The sequence below is a fragment of the Rhamphochromis sp. 'chilingali' genome (genome assembly GCF_963969265.1).
Source record: "Rhamphochromis sp. 'chilingali' genome assembly, chromosome: 4".
NCBI lineage: Eukaryota > Metazoa > Chordata > Actinopteri > Cichliformes > Cichlidae > Rhamphochromis > Rhamphochromis sp. 'chilingali'.
This window is the reverse complement of record NC_137948.1, coordinates 15888798-15912473: the sequence shown is the minus strand read 5'-3', so window position 1 is coordinate 15912473 and position 23676 is coordinate 15888798. Positions and strand designations below refer to the sequence as shown.

At 38.6% G+C, this 23676-nt stretch overlaps 2 protein-coding genes across 2 annotated transcripts; both read left to right on the top strand.

The window, feature by feature from the left end:
• Positions 1-2033: 2033 nt before the first annotated feature.
• On the top strand, positions 2034-8000 carry LOC308395309 (uncharacterized protein). The gene is made up of 7 exons (XM_080880101.1): positions 2034-2130; positions 2901-3023; positions 3203-3344; positions 3473-3581; positions 4211-4301; positions 4567-4752; positions 6293-8000. The coding sequence occupies exons 1-7, from the start codon at positions 2094-2096 to the stop codon at positions 6418-6420; spliced, it is 816 nt and encodes a 271-aa protein (XP_080736227.1). The 5' UTR covers positions 2034-2093; the 3' UTR covers positions 6421-8000.
• A 1077-nt stretch (positions 8001-9077) lies between these two features.
• Positions 9078-22496, top strand: LOC308396197 (phosphoribosyl pyrophosphate synthase-associated protein 1-like). Its single transcript, XM_080881343.1, has 10 exons — positions 9078-9791; positions 11901-11953; positions 12049-12115; positions 13414-13586; positions 14581-14696; positions 14821-14876; positions 16232-16377; positions 18900-18970; positions 19294-19440; positions 21998-22496. The coding sequence occupies exons 1-10, from the start codon at positions 9628-9630 to the stop codon at positions 22154-22156; spliced, it is 1152 nt and encodes a 383-aa protein (XP_080737469.1). The 5' UTR covers positions 9078-9627; the 3' UTR covers positions 22157-22496.
• The last annotated feature ends 1180 nt before the right edge of the window (positions 22497-23676 follow it).

The following is a 23676-nucleotide window of genomic DNA, read 5'->3' as shown; positions in this document are numbered from 1 at the left end:
ACACGGGGAAAAACCCAGGTAAACCGAGTTAACGATAAAAGCAAAAACCCTGAAAGCCATAAATTTCACACCCAAGCCTCAACTCTTGCGGCCTGGTACTAAACGACTCACGGACCAGTACCAGCCCAGGGGTTGGGGGACCGCTGCTCTTGAGGACATTTGAGGGTGCCCAACCAGTCTACATGTGCTTTGTCGACTTGGAGAAGGCATTCAACCTGGTCCCTCTGGTTATCCTGTGGGGGGTGTCTGGCCAGTTGTTATGGGCCAATCAGTCCCTGTTTAACTTTTGCGAGAGCTTGGTTCATACTGCCGGCAGTAAGTTAGATTTATTTCTGGAGGGTGTTGGACTCCACCATGGCTGCCCTGTCACTGAATCTGTGCATAGTTTTTATGGATAGAATACCTGGGCATAGCCAATTGTTGGAGGGTCTCATCTTTGCTTTTTGCAGATGATGTGGTTCTGTTGGCATCATTGGGTCACATATATTGATTGAAATAGTAAGGTCACAAAAACAGGTTGCAGAAATTAGTTTTGTTGAAGAGTGGCTGAAATGCTGCTCCTCCACATTGAAAGGAGCCAGCTGAAGTGGTTAAGACATCTGACTAGAATGGCTACTGGACACCTCCTAGATGGTCAGAGGGCCCGGTGGTGCCAGTGTCCGCCAGCCTCGCCTGTCAGTGCACCCCAGGGCAGCTGTGGCTACAATGTAGCTTGCCATCACCGGTGTGTGAATGTGTTTGAATGGGTGGATGACTGAACGTGTAAAGCGCTTTGGGGTCCTTAGGGACTAAGTAAAGAGCTATACAAATACAGGCCATTTACCATTTAGGTGAGGTATTCCTTCTAGGAGGAGGCCCTGGGGTACACCCAGGACTTGCAGGAGAAATTATATCTCTCGGCTCTTGGGAACATCTCGGTGTCCCTCTGGATGAGCTGGAGGAAGTGGCTGGATGGATAGATGGATGGTTATTTTTCTCTCAGTATTTGCATACTGTTTTTATAATTAACAATACATTACTGTACAAAATGCCATGTATTTATAGTTTGTTAGCTGTTTAGGTGTAGGTTGCCGTGCCTTTAACGTGTGACACATGGTGTTAGTTTTTAATAGATTCCCTGCAGCGCTTATCATGTCTTCCACCTACGATCGTACAATTTTATAGTTTTACATGTATTTAATAAAGTAGATCTGTTAATTGTCTTGGGTCCTATTGTTACATGTATAGAAAGATTTTGTTTTGCATTAGCATTAAACATTCCTATTGAAATGGATACCTCCTTTGGGTCACATTTAAATAATGACTTTGGAAACTAGGAGTTACTCTAAAATGCTAAGGATAACATAAGGACATAAAAGAAGCAGAAATAGAGACGCAGGAGCAAATCAGTATAGAGGGAAGGAACAAGTTTACCTCAAACTTGAAATTTGATTTGTGATTTTGGACCATATATAAAATTGACTTGAAATTTGATTCACTATATGTAACAAATGTTATATAAGCTTCATTTGACAGTTTGTAACTGTTGATACAGTACAAACAGTTTGATGGACAATGCATTGTAATGACAGTCACTAATAGCACTACAAGCATCTTTTGAGTTATTATGACCTTGCCTTCAGCAGACATGAATTATTGCTGCCTACACTGTTTTTATTATAATTTTTTTATAATGTAAAAAAAATTGTGAGACAGTTGCACAAGCATTTTTGCATGAATTAGAATTAGTCTGTTATTAATAATAGAGGCAGCCAATACAACCTTCGGCCGGCTATGATTAATACCCCTTGTCAATATCTCACGGCTGATAAATATCATCTATTTTGAGCGCTTGGTACTCTCTGGAGCCATATGCTGTTACTACGTTCCGATAAATCAGTAGCAGAAGTCATCTATACGCGTACTTCAGCATTCGACCTGCTGTCCTCTGGCTTCATCTTGTGGTCAAACAGAGTAAGCGCAACTAAAGAAGAAGAGCGGTACCACATTGTGATTCTCTGCCAAGTTGAGTTACACGTCAGTAGGGAACCGGTACTGGTGAGTGGACGTGTACCGTGCACGTCAGGCGGTTCCCGGATGCACCAAACAGAAACATGGAACGGGTAGTGGTGGAAGTGCCGATCAACAACGGTGAGATTCATTCCACCTCCACGTCTAACGCGCCTTTCAGCCACTTAAATAACATCTCCTAAACAGCATTTGCTGCTGCTCTCGATTAGTGCAGAGATGCTCCTCCTCCTCTTACGCATTTGGTTCGGCATTAAATTTGCTGTAGCCACAGTGGCGCTATCAGTGCTTTACAGGTTGTCTCGCTTCTCTGATTAATCTGTCGTAGCTGCAGGCTACTGTCAGCTTGTACACAGTGTGAGACAGTGTAGTCACAGAGTTGCTGTCATCTGTCAAATCGCAGTTCTGCAACTGGCACACTGCCTTTGCCATTTAACCTCTCTTCTCCAATACAAAGGCCCAGTTTATTCTCCATCGTGGTTTGTTATGTCTTTTCCATTAACAAGCAGTAACATGCAATTGCACAATTAAACAGGTAACAGTGAATTAAGGAAAATAATCCAAACAAATAAACAAATAGACTTTAATTCTATTTTAATCAAAACACATGCGGTTTAATATTTCGCAGGAAGTCTACGTCAGGAAGTGCAGGTTTTTTTTTTCTTTGATTTTCAAGATTACTCTAGATTTTTTAGGTGTCGTGCAAATTAAGAGAACTATAATGCCACAGAGTCAAATTCATGTTTGATTTTCAAGTAGGTCAGAGGTCAAGAGGACCTTAACTAAGCCCACTGTGTATGAAGAATATCAGATCACCAATACACCTTGCTGTATTTCAGCATGTTCTTTTCTACTATTTTGGAAAAGTTATTCTGTTCTATTTCCATCTTAAGGTTTCCCCCTCGCTTGTCCTTCCACAACCCCACGAAAGCGGCAGGTGCGGTTTTCAGCACGCCATGACATCATCCTTCTGCGAGAGGTTATTGCACAGAATCCCTTTGCCTCCAAAGAGCCAGGTTTGTCTTTTTTTTTAATGACTTGTGCTTGAATGCCGACAACTGCATTTTCTGCATGATAAATGTGTGTGGTGGGGGGAAAAAAAGTTGTATAAATTTATTTTCTTCAAGTTGTTAAATGTGTCGGTATTACAAACCTCCTGTATACATTAATGAATGTGTGAACTGATTGATTTCAGGACGGATTTGGGCACGCGTGGGCGAGATTATCACTGCTGCCCTCCAAGAGGAAAACTTTGAGGTGGATGCCAGGAGATGTAGGGAGAGAACCATGCTGCTGCTAGACTACTACAGGAAACAAGACTTTCCCAGCCTACGCAGGTTGGTTCAGTCAACACAATGCCAAAGCCAGGAGTAAAGAAATCTTTGCACCGTATGCATGATGTACACTACTGGCTTTACTAGCAAGTTTTAGTTTGAGCACACGTGTGTGCTTTTCCTTTACTCAGGTTTGGAACAGAGAGATTGTATGCCCAGAAGGAGGATCTGCTCCATGAAGTTTTGGAGCTGGAAGCTGAGAAGGGACTCATAGTCAGCAATGATGGCACAAAGTACCAGGTGAGTAGTATTATTATTGTGTCAGCAGAGAGAGAGGAGCATGTGTATGTGTACTACAATGCTAGTGTAAAAAATGCCTTTTTTAATAAGGCCTAAGTCATCATAAGTGATAACCGTAATCCCAACCCTACTGCAACCCTGTATTTTTGAGAAAGGTGCTTTCTTCTGTGGAAGAAAATGTGATTTTTTTCCCCCTTTTTTACAACATAGACCTCAGAGGGTTGCTTTAGAGGGGTAGATAAATCACTTAAGTTACAGTATTTCACTTTTTTTCTATACAGTTACAGATTTATGGAAATATGGCTGACCAGATTAATGGGAACATTAAGAATGAAAACACTTTAACATTCTCTGCAACGATCTGCCTATTTTGCTGCTCATAGTTTAGCTTATACCCAGAATTACAAGTCACAAAGGAAGGGCATCTGGCATAAAAATCTCTCAAATCAAACATCTAGGAAATAAGGAAGCAGCTAAAAATCACTACATGTAGCACAATCAAGCTCAAGTCATTTGTTGCAGCATTTTTACCCAAAGGATCATATTCACAATCATAAAGTAAGCAAAGACATTGAGTAAAATGTATGTATTCTTTGTTGTTGAACAGATCTCTCCCTTATATTTCTTAGGATGAAGAGCGGAGAAATCGAGTCGCAGAAGAACTAACTCTACCAGAACAGGACAAACCCAACATCACAATCCCGCAAACAACCACTGCAGGTGAGCAGATTCGAAACACAGGGGCAAAGGATGTGTAACCATCCACACTGGTGTCACAGATGCTGTTTAATGTCTAAATCTTAGTGTCATAACAGCTGGGAAAGACAGTTTACAGAGTGTCGTGGTTATCGCTCATTAAATCACCAGGATTTTTCAGTTAAAATTGTGATTCAAGGTAAAGACCCTTTAAAAAAAAAGATCAAATTTTTCTATTTCTGCTATGGTAGCTTTAGGAACAGTAGCCTGAATTTTCATTTAATTACAGAACAAGAAGAAGAGCGTGAGGAAATGACAGAGCTGTCAGCAGCACCCACAGCCAAGCGGCCCTGCCAGTGCTGCTGCCAGACCTACTCTGAGATTCTCAGCTTCTTGGAGAAACGCTCAGAGGCGGAGCAGCGGCTTCGAGAAGAAGAGCTCGCCTTGCGCCGTGAGGAACTGGAGATTCAGAGAAGTATGATTTTTGCCATAGTCCTTGTAATATCTGCTGGTTTTGTTATCACCTTCATACTTATAGTTATCTTAGTTGCTGTTTTCTCTATTCCCCTGTCTATGTCTTCATGTCTAGTAAGCCTTTATAGTTCAGTGTTATTTATTTATTTATTAAATTTTTGCCAGCCTCACCCTCATTAGTTTCACATGTGCTTAATTGTTCCCACTCATTTCTTATTTCCAGTAGCCCAGGCATGAGAATACTCAGTGGTCACTTAATTAGGTACACTTTGCTAGTACTGGGTTGAATGCCCTTGTGCCTTTGGAACAGCTTTAATTATGTGCGGATTACTTTAAACAAGGAAACATTCCTCATAGATATGGGTCTGTTGAGATGAAATCATCACACAGTTGCTGCAGATTTGTCGGCTGACCCTATATGACGCAAATCTTCTGTTCACTGGGCATTGTCACTAATAAGTAGCCTGTGATATTTAAACGATACTAGATGCTACTAAGGGGAGCAACATGTGCCAAGACAACATGCCCCCACACTATTAACATTACCATCCCGAACCACTGATACAAAACAGGGTGGATCCATGCTTTCATGTTTTTTACGCCAAATTCTGGTTCTACCATCGCAGAAATCAACACTTAAATGATCAGGCAACATTTTTCCAATCTTCTTTATAGTTTTGTTGAGTTTGGTGAGTTTTGTGACCAAAACTGTAGTCTCAGATTTTGTAGCCAAAGGAGTGGCATCCAGTGTGGTCTTCTGCTTCTGTAGCCCATCTGCTTTATGGTTTGATGTGTTGTGCATTCAGAGATGCTCTTCTGCGTACCTTGGTTGTAATGAGTGGTTATTTGAATTACTTGACATGTTACTTGAATTACTATTGAGTTAATGACATCAGGGACATATTTTCTCCCACCGAAAACTGCTTTCACTGGATGTTTTGTCTTTTTTGGCCATTCTCCGTAAACCCTAGAGATGGTTGTGTTGCAAAATCCCAGGGGATTTCTTGAAGTACAGAGACCATCCTGTCTGCCATGCCAGATTCAAAGCCACTTAAATCAACTTTTTTTTCCCCCAGACTGATGCTTATTCTGAACTTCAGCAGAACTGAAGCATCATGCTTAGGTTTTTATGTTATGTTTAAAATGCAAGTGTGCATGAATAATGATAATAATGTATACTTTATTGATCCCCGTGGGGAAATTACTCCTCCGCATTTGACCCATTCACTCAGTGAAGCAGTGGGCAGCCACTAAGCAGGCGCACCGGGGAGCAGTGTGTAGGGACGGTACCTTGCTCAGGGGTACATCAGGGTAGCCGTTCAGTGGATTCGAATCCCCAACCTTCCAATCATGGGGGCGACCACTCTACCTACTGAGCTATCCCTGCCAAAAAAACCAACAAAAAAATACTAGTGTCTATACTAATAAAAAGAATACCACTCAACTGAAAACAATACCCTCTAAAACTTATCTGAAAAGAATTTTATGAAGATTGTCAAGCTGCCATTGTGCTGATATCCATTTTCACTTCACGTTTTCAGGTAAGATCGCTCTGGAGAGAGAACGTCTGGGAGCTGAGAGAAAAGAGAGGGAGCGGAGATTTGAGCTTGAGAGCCAAGAGAGGCAGGTCATCTTGGACCTTTTAAAAGAGAAGGTGCTGAAAGGCTGACAAATTAAAACTTTATCACCTGCATTTTGATGCATTTCTTTTTAGTAAATTTGCAGAGGTTGGGAGTGGGAGGGGCAAAGTTATCCACTAAAAAGAGGAAGGAATGCAGTGAAACTAGAAATAAAAGATTATGAGCGTCAGATACTGGTTACCTAGACAAATGTGTGGAATTGCTTGAAAAAGTGTTCAGACATCTTATTTATGTGCACTTTCTTTTGTTTTATAGTCTTAAACTGGTAAAATTGGCTTTTCCTTATCAAAGTACACTCAATCATTTATTTTTACAAGACAAAACTGATAAAACCACCTGGCCTGTTTCCCCAGACATAGTAAAGCATAGTGCTGGTAGCATTATGAAATAGGGTCCATAAAGAACTTAAATATGAATTTAATTATGCATTTAAAATGCATTTTAGGGACTCCAATTTACTGAAAACAAAGCCAGATCCACCAGAAATATTGGAATTAAGTTCAGAAATCCAGGTGTGCGAAGGCTCTGAATATTTTTGCACATAGATTTGCATTCATTCATTAGAAATGAGCTATAAAGCACTGAAAACAGCACAAAGTTTGGAGACTAAAAGCAGCTGCAGAACTGACATACAGGTAATGACAGCATCTATAACAATCAGCCGGCACAAACTGCCCCACGCTAATTGTTATAAATGTTAAGAGACTAGGTGAGTTTTATTTCCCGTGACAGTCTGAATTAGGTTTTTATAGCACTGCAGTAGCTGAAATTAAGTAATGGAAAGGATAAATAGGCGTGGTGTGGCATCTTAGGTGTGGTGATCCACTGAGCCAGAACTGGCAGACAGGATCATTGTGTATGTTCTGTTATAAAAAGTCAATAAAGCTAGCCTTTTCCTAGAATGACACCAACAACATTATAAGCTCTTTTCAGAGAATATAAAATTGTTTGCAGTGCTAGAATGGAAAAAAAAGCAAACATAATAAATACATAATAGCCTGTATATTTAGGAAATTGGGGTTGTGGACCTAAATGTTTCTTAGCTCTGTAGCATTTACCCAGATAATTACTTTACACATGCCTTATTAAACATTTTCTATCTGAAGGCATTTTAAAAAACATACATAGAAATAAAACTATATTTTACTGAACAAATTGCTGTATTTTGACTGGTAAGCACTTTTTAATGCAAAAATTCACACTAAAACAAGCCATGAAGTCTTTCACTTTATTCTTCAGATTGTAAGAATTGTTTTTTTTTGTGTTCTTGATAAAAATTACTTTGTAATAAAATATTAATGAATTGATTAATGAAAAGTTGGCACCCTTTTTGTAAGCAGTTGTTAAAGTTGCTAATCCCTCGTAGGGATCGGTCAGCCATAAAAGTTACAGTATAAGGTAGATATATGTTCACGATGCAGCACTTTTTAAAAAACATTTTCTGCTGATGTACACATTGGTGTTTTTTTTATGATTACTTTAGTTTACATGATAGCACTACTGTGAAATTATATAGAAAACAAACTTGACATGTTATTTTTCCTTACAGTGGGTCCCCACAATGTGTTGTATAAAATATAAGGCAGATAAACAAATTGTTTTAACCTAAAAAAGGCAATGATGTCTATTCTGCAAATAAAACAAATAGTAAAGAGTGTTCGTGTGGCAGTTTATAATCAACATTGTTTACATTTACCCCCTCTTATTCAAGCACAGTATTTTTTAGAATCAAATGTACTACATGTCATAGTGCTGTTATAAAGTGATTCATCATCATCATACATTAATCTCCTAAATATTTAAACTCATGAGGTGGAACATCTTAGGTCTTGAAAAAAGGACCTTTTTGTGTGACCTCACATGGAGCAAGCTACTTTCCCATTATATGCAAGGTTTTGTTTACTAGGAAATGTTACACAAATTTGCAGACTGTTTACTAGACTTGTTGTGTAACTACTAGTGATGAGGGTGGTCACTTTTAGGTAACATGTTTCTCTGTATTTCTCCTCATTTTCCAGAAATGAATTCTTTCCTTTGTTTTACTTATCAAAATGGAGCTCAAATGCAGACCTTGTCAGGAGGCAATAGCATACACACACACACACACACACACACACACACACACACACACACACACACACACACACACACACACACACACACACAAACTTATTCCATGGGGAAATTATCTTGTCTAAGACAGTAACTTGTCTGTACACCTGCACACATGTACTAAAATATGTGGATTAATAAAAAATATCTTTTTAAAGAGGCTAAAAAAATATCGTAAAATTACATGTTTTTCAGTAGAAATGTAAAATTAACTTAAAAACTCAGTATTTTGTAAATGATTTGATGCAGAGGGCGTTTTTTGTTTCTTTCTTTTTAAACCTATTTTAATCTGCTGGTACTGCACCTTACACCGAGCGATTACTCACTCGCTCCAGCGTTGTCTCATACGATTTAAAGCAAGAATCTTTTTTTTTCCCATTGCAGTCCAGTGCAGGGACAGAGGGGTAAACCAATCCCCGCAGCTCCCACCACATTTCTTTTTTTACTCCGTTGCGCTTTAATTTTAGGTAATACGAATCCCGGTTTCTGATTGGTTAAAAATTTAATCACGCACGCCTGCTATTTCTAACTTCTTTCTGATTGGGCCTCCAGCTGTCAGTCGCGACTTTCCCACATCCAATGAGCTTGTGCACGTGGCGTTTTTTTGTTACTGCGACGGCTAAGATACAGAAAGTTTTAACGCAGCTACGTTTTAATTATCCGGGCGACGTGTTTGCAGTAGCGGGTTGTTGCTGTACCCAAGGCTGCTTTTGGCACCTTTCAGTTCCCTTAATAGTTTCGAAAAGCAGCGCGTTTGCTCTGAATGCGTCACAACGTAAGTGACCGCATGGAAACGGAGAGCTCAGCTTTCCATCTGCTGTGGACTGTGGTAGAGTGGGGGTTTCTGTGGCGGTTGGCGATTTGTGGGTGGTCGTTGATTCGCTAACGCTAGCGTTGCATCCACATTACACGTGGAGCATGTGCTCTTTGTTGGTGTAGCGTATGTACAGTGTTTTTGGTTGTAGCGTTTTAGTGTTTATTGTATTTTTATTAATTTAAGAATCGTCCGCAAGGCTGAGATCTCAAACGTGCTCGAACTAGATTCAAGTATAGTAGTCGGTTTTCAGCTAAATTGGGCACTTTAAGATAAACAAAACCAGAGCCCACAGTGAGTCCAAACCAACATGCCAGTTAGACGCTTTGGGGGTCACAGGTCTTTGGTTTCTCAGTCTCAGTCCCCAAAGCTGTCCTATGGTTACACGAAAATGAACATTGCCAGAGGTGGCTACCGTGTTTTTTCTGCCAACTCTTCCACCGCATGCACCGAGCTGGCCCAGAAGATAACAGAGTAAGTGAAATTAATAACTGTTGACTAAATGTGTTCGTGTCATTGCAACATATTTAACGATTTAATAACGATGAGTACACAGTCATGTTGATTCGTGTGTGATGTTGACATGGCCTTGCTAGCAAGCCAAGTCTCTGTCAAAACACCACGTTACAGCTGCACGCGTGTGACTTTACGTTGTTTTTAATTCAGTACGACAAAAACAATCACTATTGTGAAAACTGTGGACCAAGGCATGACAATCACACTACTCTCGCCACAAGATGTTGGTGTTACTGCTCAGCGTAGTGTGACCCAGTGTACATGGCCTACATTCGTACATTACGTAATGCATGTTCAAAACATCCTTTTAACACACTTCAACAAGTTTTATGGCAAATACTGAACCAAAGAATAAAAGCCTTAGAAACGGAGATTAAAAAAAGACTTTGCACTGAACATTTTAAGAAAATCCAATTAAGTGGATATGCATCACCTCATTGTACCTGAAGATGTGACAGTAAATCTGCAAAAGTATTGATGTTTACTTCAACTAAACTGCCTATCTTACTTTTTGATAACTGATTCCAGATGTCACTGCATGCTGTGTAACTATTTAATCAGCTTATTGGCTGTAAAACTTGAATTTATGTATGGTCCAATTTATGTACCTCAATGGTCAACATAACCAAACCTGCCACTTTTCCTAAAAATCATTTTATTTTGAAGTGCTATTACATAGTAACGAAACACTGAGGACGGCACTGTACAGTGAAGTTTTTTTTTTATTAGCTAATGACAAATCTGTTTTTTTTCTGCAATGAGAGATAAACCTGTCAGTGGTAATCATTGTTACAAAGGGAGTATGCTTTTCAGATCCAGGTCTGTCTTCGAAGTAAGCATGGTATAGATTTACTACTGGGTATTACTGTGATAGGCAAAATACTTAATTGGCTGTGATTCATAGAGCATGTACACGAGGCAGTGTTTCTTTTGGTTAAAAACAAGTGGTTCTCTTACTGTAATTTGAAAGCATCCTTTATTTTTTTGTTGTTTTTGTTTTATTTGTTTTTTTGCTCCTGTAGCCTTGTTAGATAGCCAGATGGAAGTTGCACTTCCCACCCAGTAGGGAGGGGAAAGAATCAAGGTTTCTTAGTTTTCAGTGCTTGGCAAAGTTGCAGGAGATTTTTTTTTAGCCAGATTATGCTTGCGTTTTCATTTTGTGTTTTCTTGGGGAGCAAAGGTTTTAAAAAACAACAGAGAAAATAGAGAGAAAAATATTAATGAATACTGTACTGAATATTTATGCTAACGTGCACTCAGAGGCTGGGTGTGAATACGACTGGAACAAAAGCATCCTTATTTTTATTCTTCCCTGGATGTGATGAAAGGAAAACAACATGCTTGAAACCTTCCCTGGTTAGACAAATATATCTTTCTATGAACGGGAAAAAATGTCCCATATGTTCATCCCCTGTTTTGATTAGGCTACTTTATGGTACTGTCATAACAAAAAATTGAAAAAGTCTGAGATTTATGAATGCAAACAGGGTGAGGCAGCAGTGTAGAGTACAGACTGATGGGTTCTCTGCTTGCATTTTGGCTGTTGCTTTTTGACCTAAATAGCTTCTAGTTAAGATTTCTAAAAAAAAATTTTAAGAACCGCCAACTTATCAGAGCCCAAATTGAGGTGTTTACCTTTGAGACTAACGGTAAAGAAACAAAGTACAATTTTTATGATGTGATCCAGGGGGATAAAGCAAGTAAAGAAATTTTGTCTCACCAGTAAGTTCAAACTTCTAAATTTATATCAGAAAATAGAAAAGGTCAGTTATCAGTGACCAAAATTATTTGTTAATTAAATGTATTTCTTAAAATCATTTAAGAAACTGATCATTTCACCTAGATAAATGGATTTTGACACACACGATGTTGATAGCCAAAATATAAGGTTTATTTCCACACAATAATGTAATAATTTTAAACTTTAGTTCTTGAAGTTCTTCAGATGGAGAGCTATCAAACTGCTGGGCAGAAAATAGTGTCTTAGTACAAAAATAATATTTACACGCTTCAGTTAGTGCAGTACACCAAGGTATGTTTTTTTAACTCTGTTTTTTTTCCCCCCAGGCGTTTGGGGGTGGAGTTGGGCAAGTCAGTGGTTTATCAAGAGTCAGATTCAGGTGAGGCCAAGCATTTAATGTCAAATATTAATGAACTATGGTTTCCTGTTGCCACAGTAACTCATGAATACATAAAAACTGTGCTTTTTATTCAGAGACTAGAGTGGATGTGAAAGAATCCGTCCGTGGACAAGACATCTTTATCATTCAGACCATTCCCAGGTGAGACAGATGTCTTTAGCAAAAAAAAAGAAAAATGATTCATCTTTTAAAGGTAGTATTTGGTGTTCTTAAATGTCTATCATCCAGCGACACCAATATTGAGCTAGAAAAAACAAAAGGACAAACAAATGAAAAAAGCTTAGATTAGCTTGAAAAGTTAGCTGGTTTTGACCATGTCTGCATGACATTGAGTTGTTGAGATGCTTAGGCAAACCTAATAAAGTGGCCAGTGAATGTATATGTTTTACAAGAAGTGAGAGTGAACGGTTGGCTGGATTAGGTGGAACCGAAAAAGATGACTCCAAATGAGTGCAAATGTATCACTTTCTGTTGGATATGTAAATGACCAATTAACTGTAAACACATCAGCTAAGACAACTTTATGCTTTGATAAAATAATAAAGTTCTGATTAGACACAACTCTTAATCTATTTATTTAATGTTCTAAAGTACTTTATTACTGAACTCAGAGTGTTTTCAAAGTTTAATGTTATAAGCACGTGCCCTTTATGCAACACAATAACATGGCCAGCTTTTTAAAATCTAGATATGACCTCAGATAGTTACTAGGAATTCTAACAGGAGTCGAAGCATATCTATTTTTGTGCTGTGACTCAGTTAAGTTTGCCTTTTCATGTCATGTGAGGTGAGTTTTCCACCTTGTTTGTCATTCTTTTGCTATGACAAAAAGACTGGCTCTAAAAAATCAACCAGAGGTATTCAGTGTTGTCGAGTTCTAGCGCTTCTCCTATTGAGTGTGCACAGAGGCAGCAGATAAGTCACCTGCCTATCTACATGTTGTGTCTTGCCATCAAAAACAAAAAACAAAAATAGTCAAACTGGTCTAATAATAATATAAATAACTTTCCTGACAGTCGTCATCACAGCACAGTTTTGATTTGTAGTTACTATAGATCATCTGTTAGACCTTTTCTTACGTGCGAATGTTTTTCCTGAGTCAAACTTGTCATTTACGTTAGCTGACTTTTAAAGCTGTTCTTCTCTCCGGGTTCACAGGAAAAACCTGTTTCGATGGTGCAGGTTATTTGTAAACGATGCAAATAAAATAAAAAAGTGAACCTTTGTTCAGATACAGTGGTGTTTGCACTGTCTGTGGACGTGATGTTTGCAAACAAATGTTTAATGGCAGACCGAACAGTCTCTTTCATCTCATAATTATAAAGCATCGTTCTGTATTTTTTGTCCCTAGATTCAATATTCCATACCCGTACCTTACAGTCCGTGGCACCTGATATGGTCTCTTATGTCTTTCTTTCTTTTGATGTTGTGTTGCTCAGAGATGTCAACACAGCTGTCATGGAGCTGCTTGTTATGGCTTATGCCCTAAAGACGTCCTGTGCCAAGAACATCATCGGGGTCATTCCCTACTTTCCTTACAGCAAGCAGTGCAAGATGAGGAAGAGAGGCTCCATTGTCTGCAAGCTGCTAGCATCCATGTTAGCTAAAGCTGGTATATACGCTGTTCTCAATTCCTTTGTCATCATGTTTTTTTATACCCAGTAAAAGAAAGTGCAGATTAAAGTCAACAAACAGTCAATGACACTAAAAGTAGGAGGGGAGGTACATTATAACTGTAGCTTGAATAGTTAATATTGTTTTAGTAGTGATGCTTTATCAGGACCAGGTTGAATTAGTTGTTTTTTTTTTTTTTCCCAGTCTGACTCAGTTTTTACTCCTCAGCCGTAAAAGGCCTGCGGGGGATTGTCGTCATCCTGCTGGCTAGGCGGGTGGCGTGGACACCCATGTTTTTGAATGCGATAACTTGAGAACGAGGAGGAGTCTTGTCTTGCCTGCTTACTGGGCCTGAAGACAAGATTTGTTGACCTTTTAAAATGGTTGAAAATGTAAATTAAAAAAAAAGTCAAAAGGTGAATAAACGTGATACTTTGTTGCCTGTTTCCATTCATGTTTGTTTTTTAGCACAATAACCTATAGCAGTTAGTGTTTTTGCAGGATTCATAGGATGGTCTTCTGCCAGAATGTTATTCAGTGTCTAGTTTTTCCAGTATGTTCCTGGTCTTGCTCAGTCATACTGTTTATGCTTCTTCCAAAGTGCCAAATGGCAAACAAATACCTGCAAGTTGGTAGAAACAATCTTCCTGTGTGATTATAAGTCAGCCACTAGAAGTTGTGAAATCGACAAATGTTTCAAAATTTGTGCAGTATGTACAGGCTTAGGGATGTAAGAAACTGTACATGTAAATGTATTGTTTTACAAAACGTCCTACCTTTTTATTGTTAATTCCATTTTCTTATTTCAGTTGTCTTAGTTCACTGTGCTTAAAACCAATGATTTAATAATTTGCGAAGCTATCAACTTTTAAACAAATCAAAATGTTATTTTTCTGTCACCAATCTTGAAGAGCTTTAATTTCATGCTACAGGCATTTCTGAAACTATATAATCTCACACACATAAACATATGTTATGTGTTTGTACTGCAGGGCTAACTCACATCATCACTATGGATCTTCACCAGAAAGAAATCCAAGGCTTTTTTAACTTCCCTGTTGACAACCTGAGAGCTTCCCCTTTCCTCATCCAGTACATTCAAGAGGAGGTTAGGTTGCTTTATACCGTAGGCTCAACAAGATGTGCCTCCTCATCAAACATACACACAAATAGTGTTTTACTGTTATGTATAAATGGTTAGAGGTCAAGAGTGTTTTTTTTTTTCTCTTCAGATCCCAAATTACAGAAATGCTGTCATTGTTGCAAAGTCCCCCTCGGCTGCTAAGAGGTAATTTGGCAAGTCTGACAATGCCGATATCTTTAAAGTTGCTATTATGAAATGCATTAGTACTGTTTCTCTTGTCTAAGGAGCTTGGAAAGCTGTTTCTCTTGACTTTTTTTGCCTTAAAGTGTTACCCTTTGTGAGCTAGAAAAAAATCAGATAAAAGCTACACACACACCTTAGTACTCAAAATGTAAAAACTGAATTAATGGTGCAGCCAGGTTTTTATAAACTGTAGGATGTTTTCAAGCACGAGGTTCTTCCTCATACTTGAGTCTTGTGCTCAAAGTCACATGGATACTAAAGTCCCTATAGGGGCCTGCCTGGTGTGTGGGTCCTTCTGTTAATATACTGTGAAAGCTAGTCCAGTAAGCAGCTTACATAACTAACCTATTGAAACCTTTTCATCCTTTTATGATCTTCTTAATGTTTCAGGTGTTCACTACATGCACTGTGCACAATTCTCTTCAGAGCAAGCACGTTCCACAGTTTTTGCCATTGTCACAGACTGAATTGTGTAGTAGCTTTATTAAATCATGACTGCTGTTAGTTGCATTCACAGAACATGACATCCTTTTTTTTTTTTTTTTTTTTTTTTTTTTGTTAAAGAAAAAAAAATCACTAATCATAGGTTTACCAATCATAGCAATCATAGGTTTCGGAGCTATTAACACTGTGGGCCTGCACCATTTGATTGCTTTGCTCATGTATGAACATACTGGCATGTATGCTAATTTAAGAAAGTAATATTAAAACATATTTATGGTTCTTCTTTGCATGCTACATATTAATTGTGCAAGACAAAGCAATCACCTACAGGCTCTGTTAGCATTACAGTTACTTGTTTAAAGACATGCATGACAGCACATTCCAGTAACCCCCATGTGCCACTGCACTTAAAATTGTTTAGCAAAGTTTATTTGCAAATGATAACATACACATAACAAAGACTTAATGTCGATGTTCATTTTGTGATCAGCTACTACACATATATGACTTGTAAGGATCTGAATGTTATAAAAATAATTCCCAACACTATAAATGCAATATACATGTTAACGATCTTGGTGCTCTAGGGTTTTGTTTTTTTTTATAGTAACTTTCAAGCAATGGGAATAAGAAGAACTGAGCTGAAAGTGAAAGTGTGGACAAGCTAGAGACTAAATTAAGAAACAAAAGAATGCCTAACGCTTGTATGGCCTCCTAATTGTGCTTTTGTGTTTTCAGTATACCACTTTTTCTTTGTTGGTGTAATCTCTGTCCTTTGCAAACTTCTTTCTGCTCTCTTTTCTCTGTATTTTTTATGTGTTGTTTTTGTCAGTTTCTTTGACATTGTGTGTCTGCATGTTTGTCTGTCCTAGAGCTCAGTCTTATGCTGAGAGGCTGCGACTTGGGCTGGCAGTGATACACGGGGAGGCCCACCACTCAGAGTCTGATATGGCTGATGGTCGACATTCTCCCCCTTTGTCTCGTGCTATCACAGGACACACTGGCCTGGAGCTACCATGTAAGATAAATGGCGCAAACCTATCTGTATCTGTTGTTGTTGCTTTTCTTTCTTTCTTTTTTTTTCTTGAAGCCTTGATGGTCATTTACAGGTATTATAATTTTACTGAGAAAGGAAACTGTTTTATTACTAACTCTGTTTTTTGTTACTGTCTGTCTTTAGAAAAATTCATTTTTATTTTCATGTTGATTGTTAGAAAGCTTCCACAAGCTCCCTGTTCCTGTTTTGATTCTTTGCCAAGACACCAGCAGTGTTCTTTTAATGTTTGACTTCCTCAATTCTTACCTTCGTGTGCATAATAATCATGAGAGCTGCCCTGTAAAACAGCGCTGGCAGAGTCCTGACTGAGAGGCTCTCCCATTGCGTATTATTTATTTTGACCACTAACTCAATGGTATATTTCAGGTTTAAAACATTGTGTTTTCAAACATGACATTTTCAGTAAGAATATAACGTTTTCCCAAAAGCTTGCAGGCCAGCTCTGCCTCAGACATTGTTATAACCACCTGTGAAATATTGCAGGTGCTACCTGCCACCGTCGCTTCCTTCATTTCAGCGCCAGATTTATTTCCCTTATCTCATTCCACCCTATGTACTCTCCTTCCAGCTAAACCATCTCCCCCGTTCTCCCGCCTCAACTTGGAAATATGTCAGCAATATCTTTTTGCTGTCTCCAGCAAGGGCTGAATCTGACTCTTCTTATGTCATCTCCCCCAATTTCACTTTGCATTGATTACATAAAATGTCAGACCTTCTAAGTCTGCTCTGAGTTTTTAGAATAATTTTTTGGGAGGGGTAATTTAATTATTTGTCTAACCATGCCATAATGTTTTGTACCATCCGATCCTTTTCCACAGCAAGCAGCAGACAGGTCCCATTCCCTGGGATAGAGCTTCCAAGTATGATAATATTGCCTGAATCCACTCTTGCCTCCTATTGATTGTTTATGCTTCCCTGCATGGAGTGACAGTGAGTTGCTGAAGGCTTCCACTTCTAAGTGGTGCTGGTCACCTGTAGAACCTGAATGAGCTTTCCTCTTTTTAGGATTAAATCACTATTTTTTCCTATCACACACTGTTCTGAAAGATGAATACGGCATTTCAAATTGACGTTAATGAAACCAGTTGGTGCAGCAAAAGAAGGGTTATACCCCATACCATGTCAACATTAAATACTGTGAGTCATTTTTTGACCTACAAAGTTATTTACAGTGAATTTCACATACACTGAGTGAAATGCACTGTCTTGATATTCATCTTTGAGCCACAGTGTCTCATGAGTGATCATGGTAATTGCTGGAAGCCTTCGTTTTTGCATCATCTGTTAAAATAATATCGATTCTTATAAAATTAATAATCGTTACCCGAGTGAGAAACTCTTAAATTTCTGATATTATGAATAAAGTATTAAATTATGGGCTGAAGAAAAGCCTCTAGGCCAGGGATAGGCAACTCCAGGCCTCGAGTGACGGTGTCCTGCAGGTTTTAGATATCACCCTGGGTCAACACACGCCTGAATCAAATGATTAGTTCATTACCAGGCCTCTGGAGAACTTCATTACATGTTGAGGAGGCCATTTAGCAATTTGAATCAGCTGTATTTGACCAAGGACACATCTAAAACCTGCAGGACACCGGGACTCAAGGCCTGGAGTTGCCCACCCCTGCTCTAGGCATATTAGCATTTTAGTGTTAACTCAAAACTATTGTTCATTTATTGCTTAACGTGAAAGAAATCCTGACAAACAATAACACCACCCTTTGATAGTTATGTTTTGCACTGTGATTACATCCTCTTGTTTCAAGTTTCTGTTTTTGAGTTTTAGGTGTCAGATTCTGCGTGATTCTTTCTGTCCAAAACGTCTAAATAGTATTAAGACTTTAGTTTCATGACTTCCTTCTCAATCCAGAAACAACTATTTTAAAATGTATATTTTGCACAGTAGCCTTTGTACATCTGATTTTTGACATTATTGGGATTTCCACGTGGGAAACGCAACAAATAAGACGTGTTGAGTTCTAGACCTGAATCACTTGTTGCTTGAAATCCCTTCAGGTACATTTTAATGTTATGTTTGGGTTGAGCAACTTAAATTTCCGATGACCCTTAGTGAATCTCCAAGATGAACCTTTTTATATTCTTATGGTTGTAAATAGTGTTTTGGATTACAAATAAGAATCGATTCTGGTCTGTTTTCAAAGGGAAACCCAGTTCTGCAGTCATATCTACCACTGTACCAAAAGCAGCTGTACGTCTTGGTTTGGATTTAGTTGGAAGCACAAATGTGAAAACTGTGGAATTATATATTTTGCCAAAATCTTAACAGTTTGAATGGTACTGTGGTAGCTGAAGCTTATTGGGTTAAAGCTGTCTGCATGGTGTTTGCAGGTTTTAACCAAATCCCTTCTCACCAAATGTTCATTAACTTTACTTCATTCCAATAAGCTTCCTCTGATTTGGGTTAAAAGAAAAGACCCGTCTTTTTTTCCAGAGAGCAATGCTAATATTTTTGTGTCTTTTAGTGATGATGGCAAAGGAGAAGCCCCCTATCAGTGTTGTTGGCGACGTAGGAGGCCGAATTGCCATCATTGTTGTAAGAGCTCTAAGTTTTATGTGATTATCTTAAAACTACTATTTTAACTGAATAATGGCATCTCATACATCTATGTATTGGTAGGAAACAGCTTTAGTGGGGGGTTTATAAAAAAGTGCAGTGTGATCATATCTTTTCCGTGTTCAGAATCTATTGTTAATTTTCAATAAATTAACAATAAATAATCATCTTTCCAATAAAGGATTTCAAATATGGTTAGTAATGCCACTGTATAAGCTACAGGGGAAAGGCTTCTTTTTGTTTACACCAAAATGTAAATGCTGAAATTCAGTTTTTGTCTGTATGTGTGGGCATTTTCTTAGGATGATATTATAGACGATGTGGAAGACTTTGTTGCAGCAGCAGAAATTCTGAAGGAGAGGGGAGCCTACAAGATCTACGTCATGGCTACACATGGCTTGCTGTCAGCAGAGGCTCCGAGACTAATAGAAGAATCTGCTATTGATGAGGTAAAATAATGTGCACTTGGTATAATTGATTATAATTACCCGTTACTGACATTAACTTTTAGCAGTCCATGGAAACGCATCAGCATTAGAGATCTGCTGTACTCTTTCTGTAAAAGCAAAATTAATGGGTGAAAAATATCACAACCAAACCTTTGAAGCAGTCTCATCCTAGGTATGCACTCACTGGCCACTTTATTAGGTACACACATTCATTCAACACTACTGTCTTATCAGGCAAGCACATGGCCGTGTCTCAGTGCGTTTAGGCATGTAAACTTGGTCAAGATGACCTGCTGAATTTCAAACTGGGCATCAAACAGGTGATTTAATGATTTTAAGTGATAGAATGGTTGGTGGTGCCAGATTTGCTCATCTGTTTTTCAGAAATTGCTCATCTACTGACATCTTCCTCTTCTCTGGGAGAGAATGCTTTATTGATGTCAAAGGAAAATGGCCAAACTGATTTACACCTCGGTTTCTGCTGCGTCACTGGAGCGTTAGGGTCAGAATTCAGTGTAAACATGAAAGCGTGGCTCCATTCTGCATCGTTTCAAAGCGGGTAGTGGTGATGTTTATGGTGTGGGGAATAATTGCTTGGCATACGTAGAGCTGCAAGTTAATGTTGCTTGTTACAAATGTATCTAATTATCCCAAACTGGTTTCTAGAATGTCACAGTGAGTTTATGTAGGGGTGGGCGGTATAAACGGTATACGGTAGAAACGATATAAATTTGGCCAACGGTAGAGATTTTGACTATACCGCTCTACCGCGATAGCACATGTTGATGGTGTCATCCAGCTGCGCCTGTTTTGGTCAAAAGCATTGCAGCGGCTGCAAACAGCATCATCTGCAAATTATGCCGGGCGACAGTAATAGCAAAGAGACGAAGCACTTTTGGAATATGGGGAAAGCCAAAAACTGCGCTTCCTCCACTTCTGTACGATTGATTCATTAGTGCTGAATTCTCTCGCAGCTGCTCTATTCCCATGTTGTTGCAGTATATTCTGCCATGCAATTGCATTTGTCCCTAACCACCAGAAACCCTCACGTGAACTTTTATCGAGTGGCAAAAAGTTTGTAGCACATTATTATTTACCAGCTAGTTTGACTTCGGTAACCTTACAAAAGTCACTGCTGTTTAGTTTTCTGTCTTCATTTATGCTGTAAGTGATAGCAGAGCTGTACGTTGTAATTTTTTCAGAAATCTCTCTGTCAGAACATGCTATATCATGTTTAGGTGGAAGCTAGCGAGCTAACTTCCTGCTAACTTCTAACTCCGTTGAATTTAATAAATTCTGTTTTCATGGATGCCTGGATGTTAAACTTAATTGTTACACTTGGTAAAGCAGCAACGCCGATCATTTTATTAAAGATGAAAGAATTTAGACAGTTTTTAACTACTCCGCAAGGCTCCTGACTACGGCAGCCGTAATGCTCCAACAATCCATCAAGCGGTGCGCCTTCATAGCTTACCAAAGTTGTACTAAAACATTTTTGACAAATTTCTGCGCGCCGTTTGCCACATAAAATCGGTTCGCGGTCAGTAAGCACAACCAGAATTCATACATAAGGCACACTGTCGATTTTTGAGAAAGTTAAAGGATTTTGAGTGTGTACAGAAGAAAAGAATATATCGCGATATATATTGTTACCGCACATGCTTCAAATTATACCGTGATATGGATTTTAGGCCATATCACCCAGCCCTAAGTTCATACTCTCAAATGGCCTCCATAGTCACGAAATCTTTATTTAATACAGCACTTTTTGGATGTGGAATGGGAGCTTCTCATCATAGATGTGCAGCTGACAAATCTGCAGCAACTGTGAGATGTCATCATATCAATATGGGCCAAAATCTTTGAGGAATGTTTCTAGAACCTTGTTAAATCTATGCGACAAAGAACTAAGGCACTTCTGAAGGAAGTAGGAATCAAATGGTAAATGGCCTGTATTTATATAGCGCTTTACTAGTCCCTAAGGACCCCAAAGCGCTTTACACATCCAGTCATCCACCCATTCACACACACATTCACACACTGGTGATGGCAAGCTACATTGTGGCCACAGCCACCCCGGGCGCACTGACAGTACTAGCAGGTTGCAGCTAATAAAGTGTGTGGTGATGTCCATCTACTATATGTCTAATGAGATGTATTCCTTCCCAAAAAGGGAAATTAACAATCATAATGTTTTGTGTATATTAAATCTTTATTTGTTCATCTTTTTATGCTTTCATGCTTGGGTGTTGTTTTGTGTTATAGCTTAAGAAAGAACAAAGCTCGAGAGTTGGGGTGAAAGAATTGCTTTTAGTCATAACAAACGTTAAAAATGAAAAATACAATTTTATTAACATGTATGTGTAAACATGCAATTACAAGATGTAATAACATTTGACACACACAAACAAAAAAATTGAAAATGCACTACTAAAGAAAGCTGCATTTATCCTTAACTTCCTGTGTTGTTAAATAATAGAAAATGTAAGATTGTGGTTCAAAAAAACCTGTGTACCTGTGTGAAATACAGCAATAAAAGGGTACATTGTGCTTTTAGGTGGTGGTGACCAACACTGTTCCCCATGAGGTCCAGAAGCTTCAGTGTCCAAAAATCAAAACCGTGGACGTCAGTATGATCCTGGCTGAGGCGATCAGACGCATCCACAATGGAGAATCCATGGCCTATCTGTTCCGCAACATTGCTATGGACGACTGAGGCAACACACACGTACATTTAGGCTACATCATTCGTAAGCACATACACTGAGGACCAATCCAGTTTGCTTTAAGCTCGGCTTTTAAGCTGTTACAGTTGGTTTTCCTGTTAATCCTTAGAGAATAACTGACTCCGTGTACTGTATGTTACATATGAAACTCAGACTTTGCTTTATTTCTCATTTTTGTTACACAGAAGAACTTTACACACTACTCAATGGTTTCACTTCGCTAATGTGTCTTTCATGCAGTCTTGACAACATAAATGTCACAAATGATGTATCACGTGGACCCTCTCATTACACTGTAGCGTTTGGCAAATAAAGCTGTTCTTCATGGGGCTTTTTTATGTTTATTTTTTATCTCTATTTATTTTTTTGATGCCATCTTGATTCAGAATGATAAATGCTAATAACTGGGTGGGGAAGTAAAGCGCTACACCACATCTGGCATTTTCATATACATTCATTTGTATTTTAGATGTGTGAAGATTTTTGTGGAACTGCCAGAAAACTACAGTAAAGCCGCTTCACACCTGAACTGAAACTCTCGGTAGCAGTTTCAGTCACTGTTCAGGCGGCTGTTTTTGTGAAGCATGGAAAAGCATGAAGTACCCACCTGCAGTTAGTTTACAGTACTTCATGATTAATACTTTTACAGTTGTCATATGTGATAACGCACAATACTTAGGAGGAAATGAAATGCAGTCCAGTTAAGGAAGGGGAAAAATGATTTGTGGTTTTGGAGCCAGGCCGTTGAGATTTTCTTTTTTAAAATAAATTCTGCAAATAGAAATCTTTTGCAAGCATTGTAAAGTAAACTAGATGATCAGAATTTCAAGTGTAAAGCAGAAACTTTAATAGTGGATGCTGCTTATTATTAATTAAAATTGAATATAGTTTTCAGTTTACTTTTTTTCAACATATTTCAAGCAAAGGCAAATTTATAAGTGTGTTACTCATCGAAACATGACTCACAAATGAGTAAATATAGACATGTGGCAGGTTTTTTTTTTTTCTACAGAGGGACAAAACGTTTAAATAACTACATTTTCACATGCGGACACCACGTAGACATTTCGTAATCTTTGTGTTTCTGTCCAAGACCCTGAACTTGTTCTAAACGCCTCAGAGTCACTTCAATCTGCTGAGGAGCTTTGACCAAGTCTAGGAGCAGGGACGTGTTATTGGAAAAAGTCAGAACTGTTTAAATAGTCACCAACCCAGTAAATCTGATCATTTAGCATCTGTAAAGCATTCTCAGTGGGATAATAAAATATGTACATGTATTCTAAAGAGCCTAAGCTATTCCTTGGTGTAAATTAAAGTACAACTCCATGTAACAAGATGACAAAAGCACACACCTGCATGACTGTGAAGCTGTTAGGCCTCCCTTCCTTCGCAAATGAGCAAGAGCAGAGTGCGGAAGAATGTTTAAATGTGGACTGAAAGAGGAACTGCCCACAAACGTTTACCAGGCCACTTCCTCAAATTAAAACAGGAAACTTTGTTCAGTCTAATC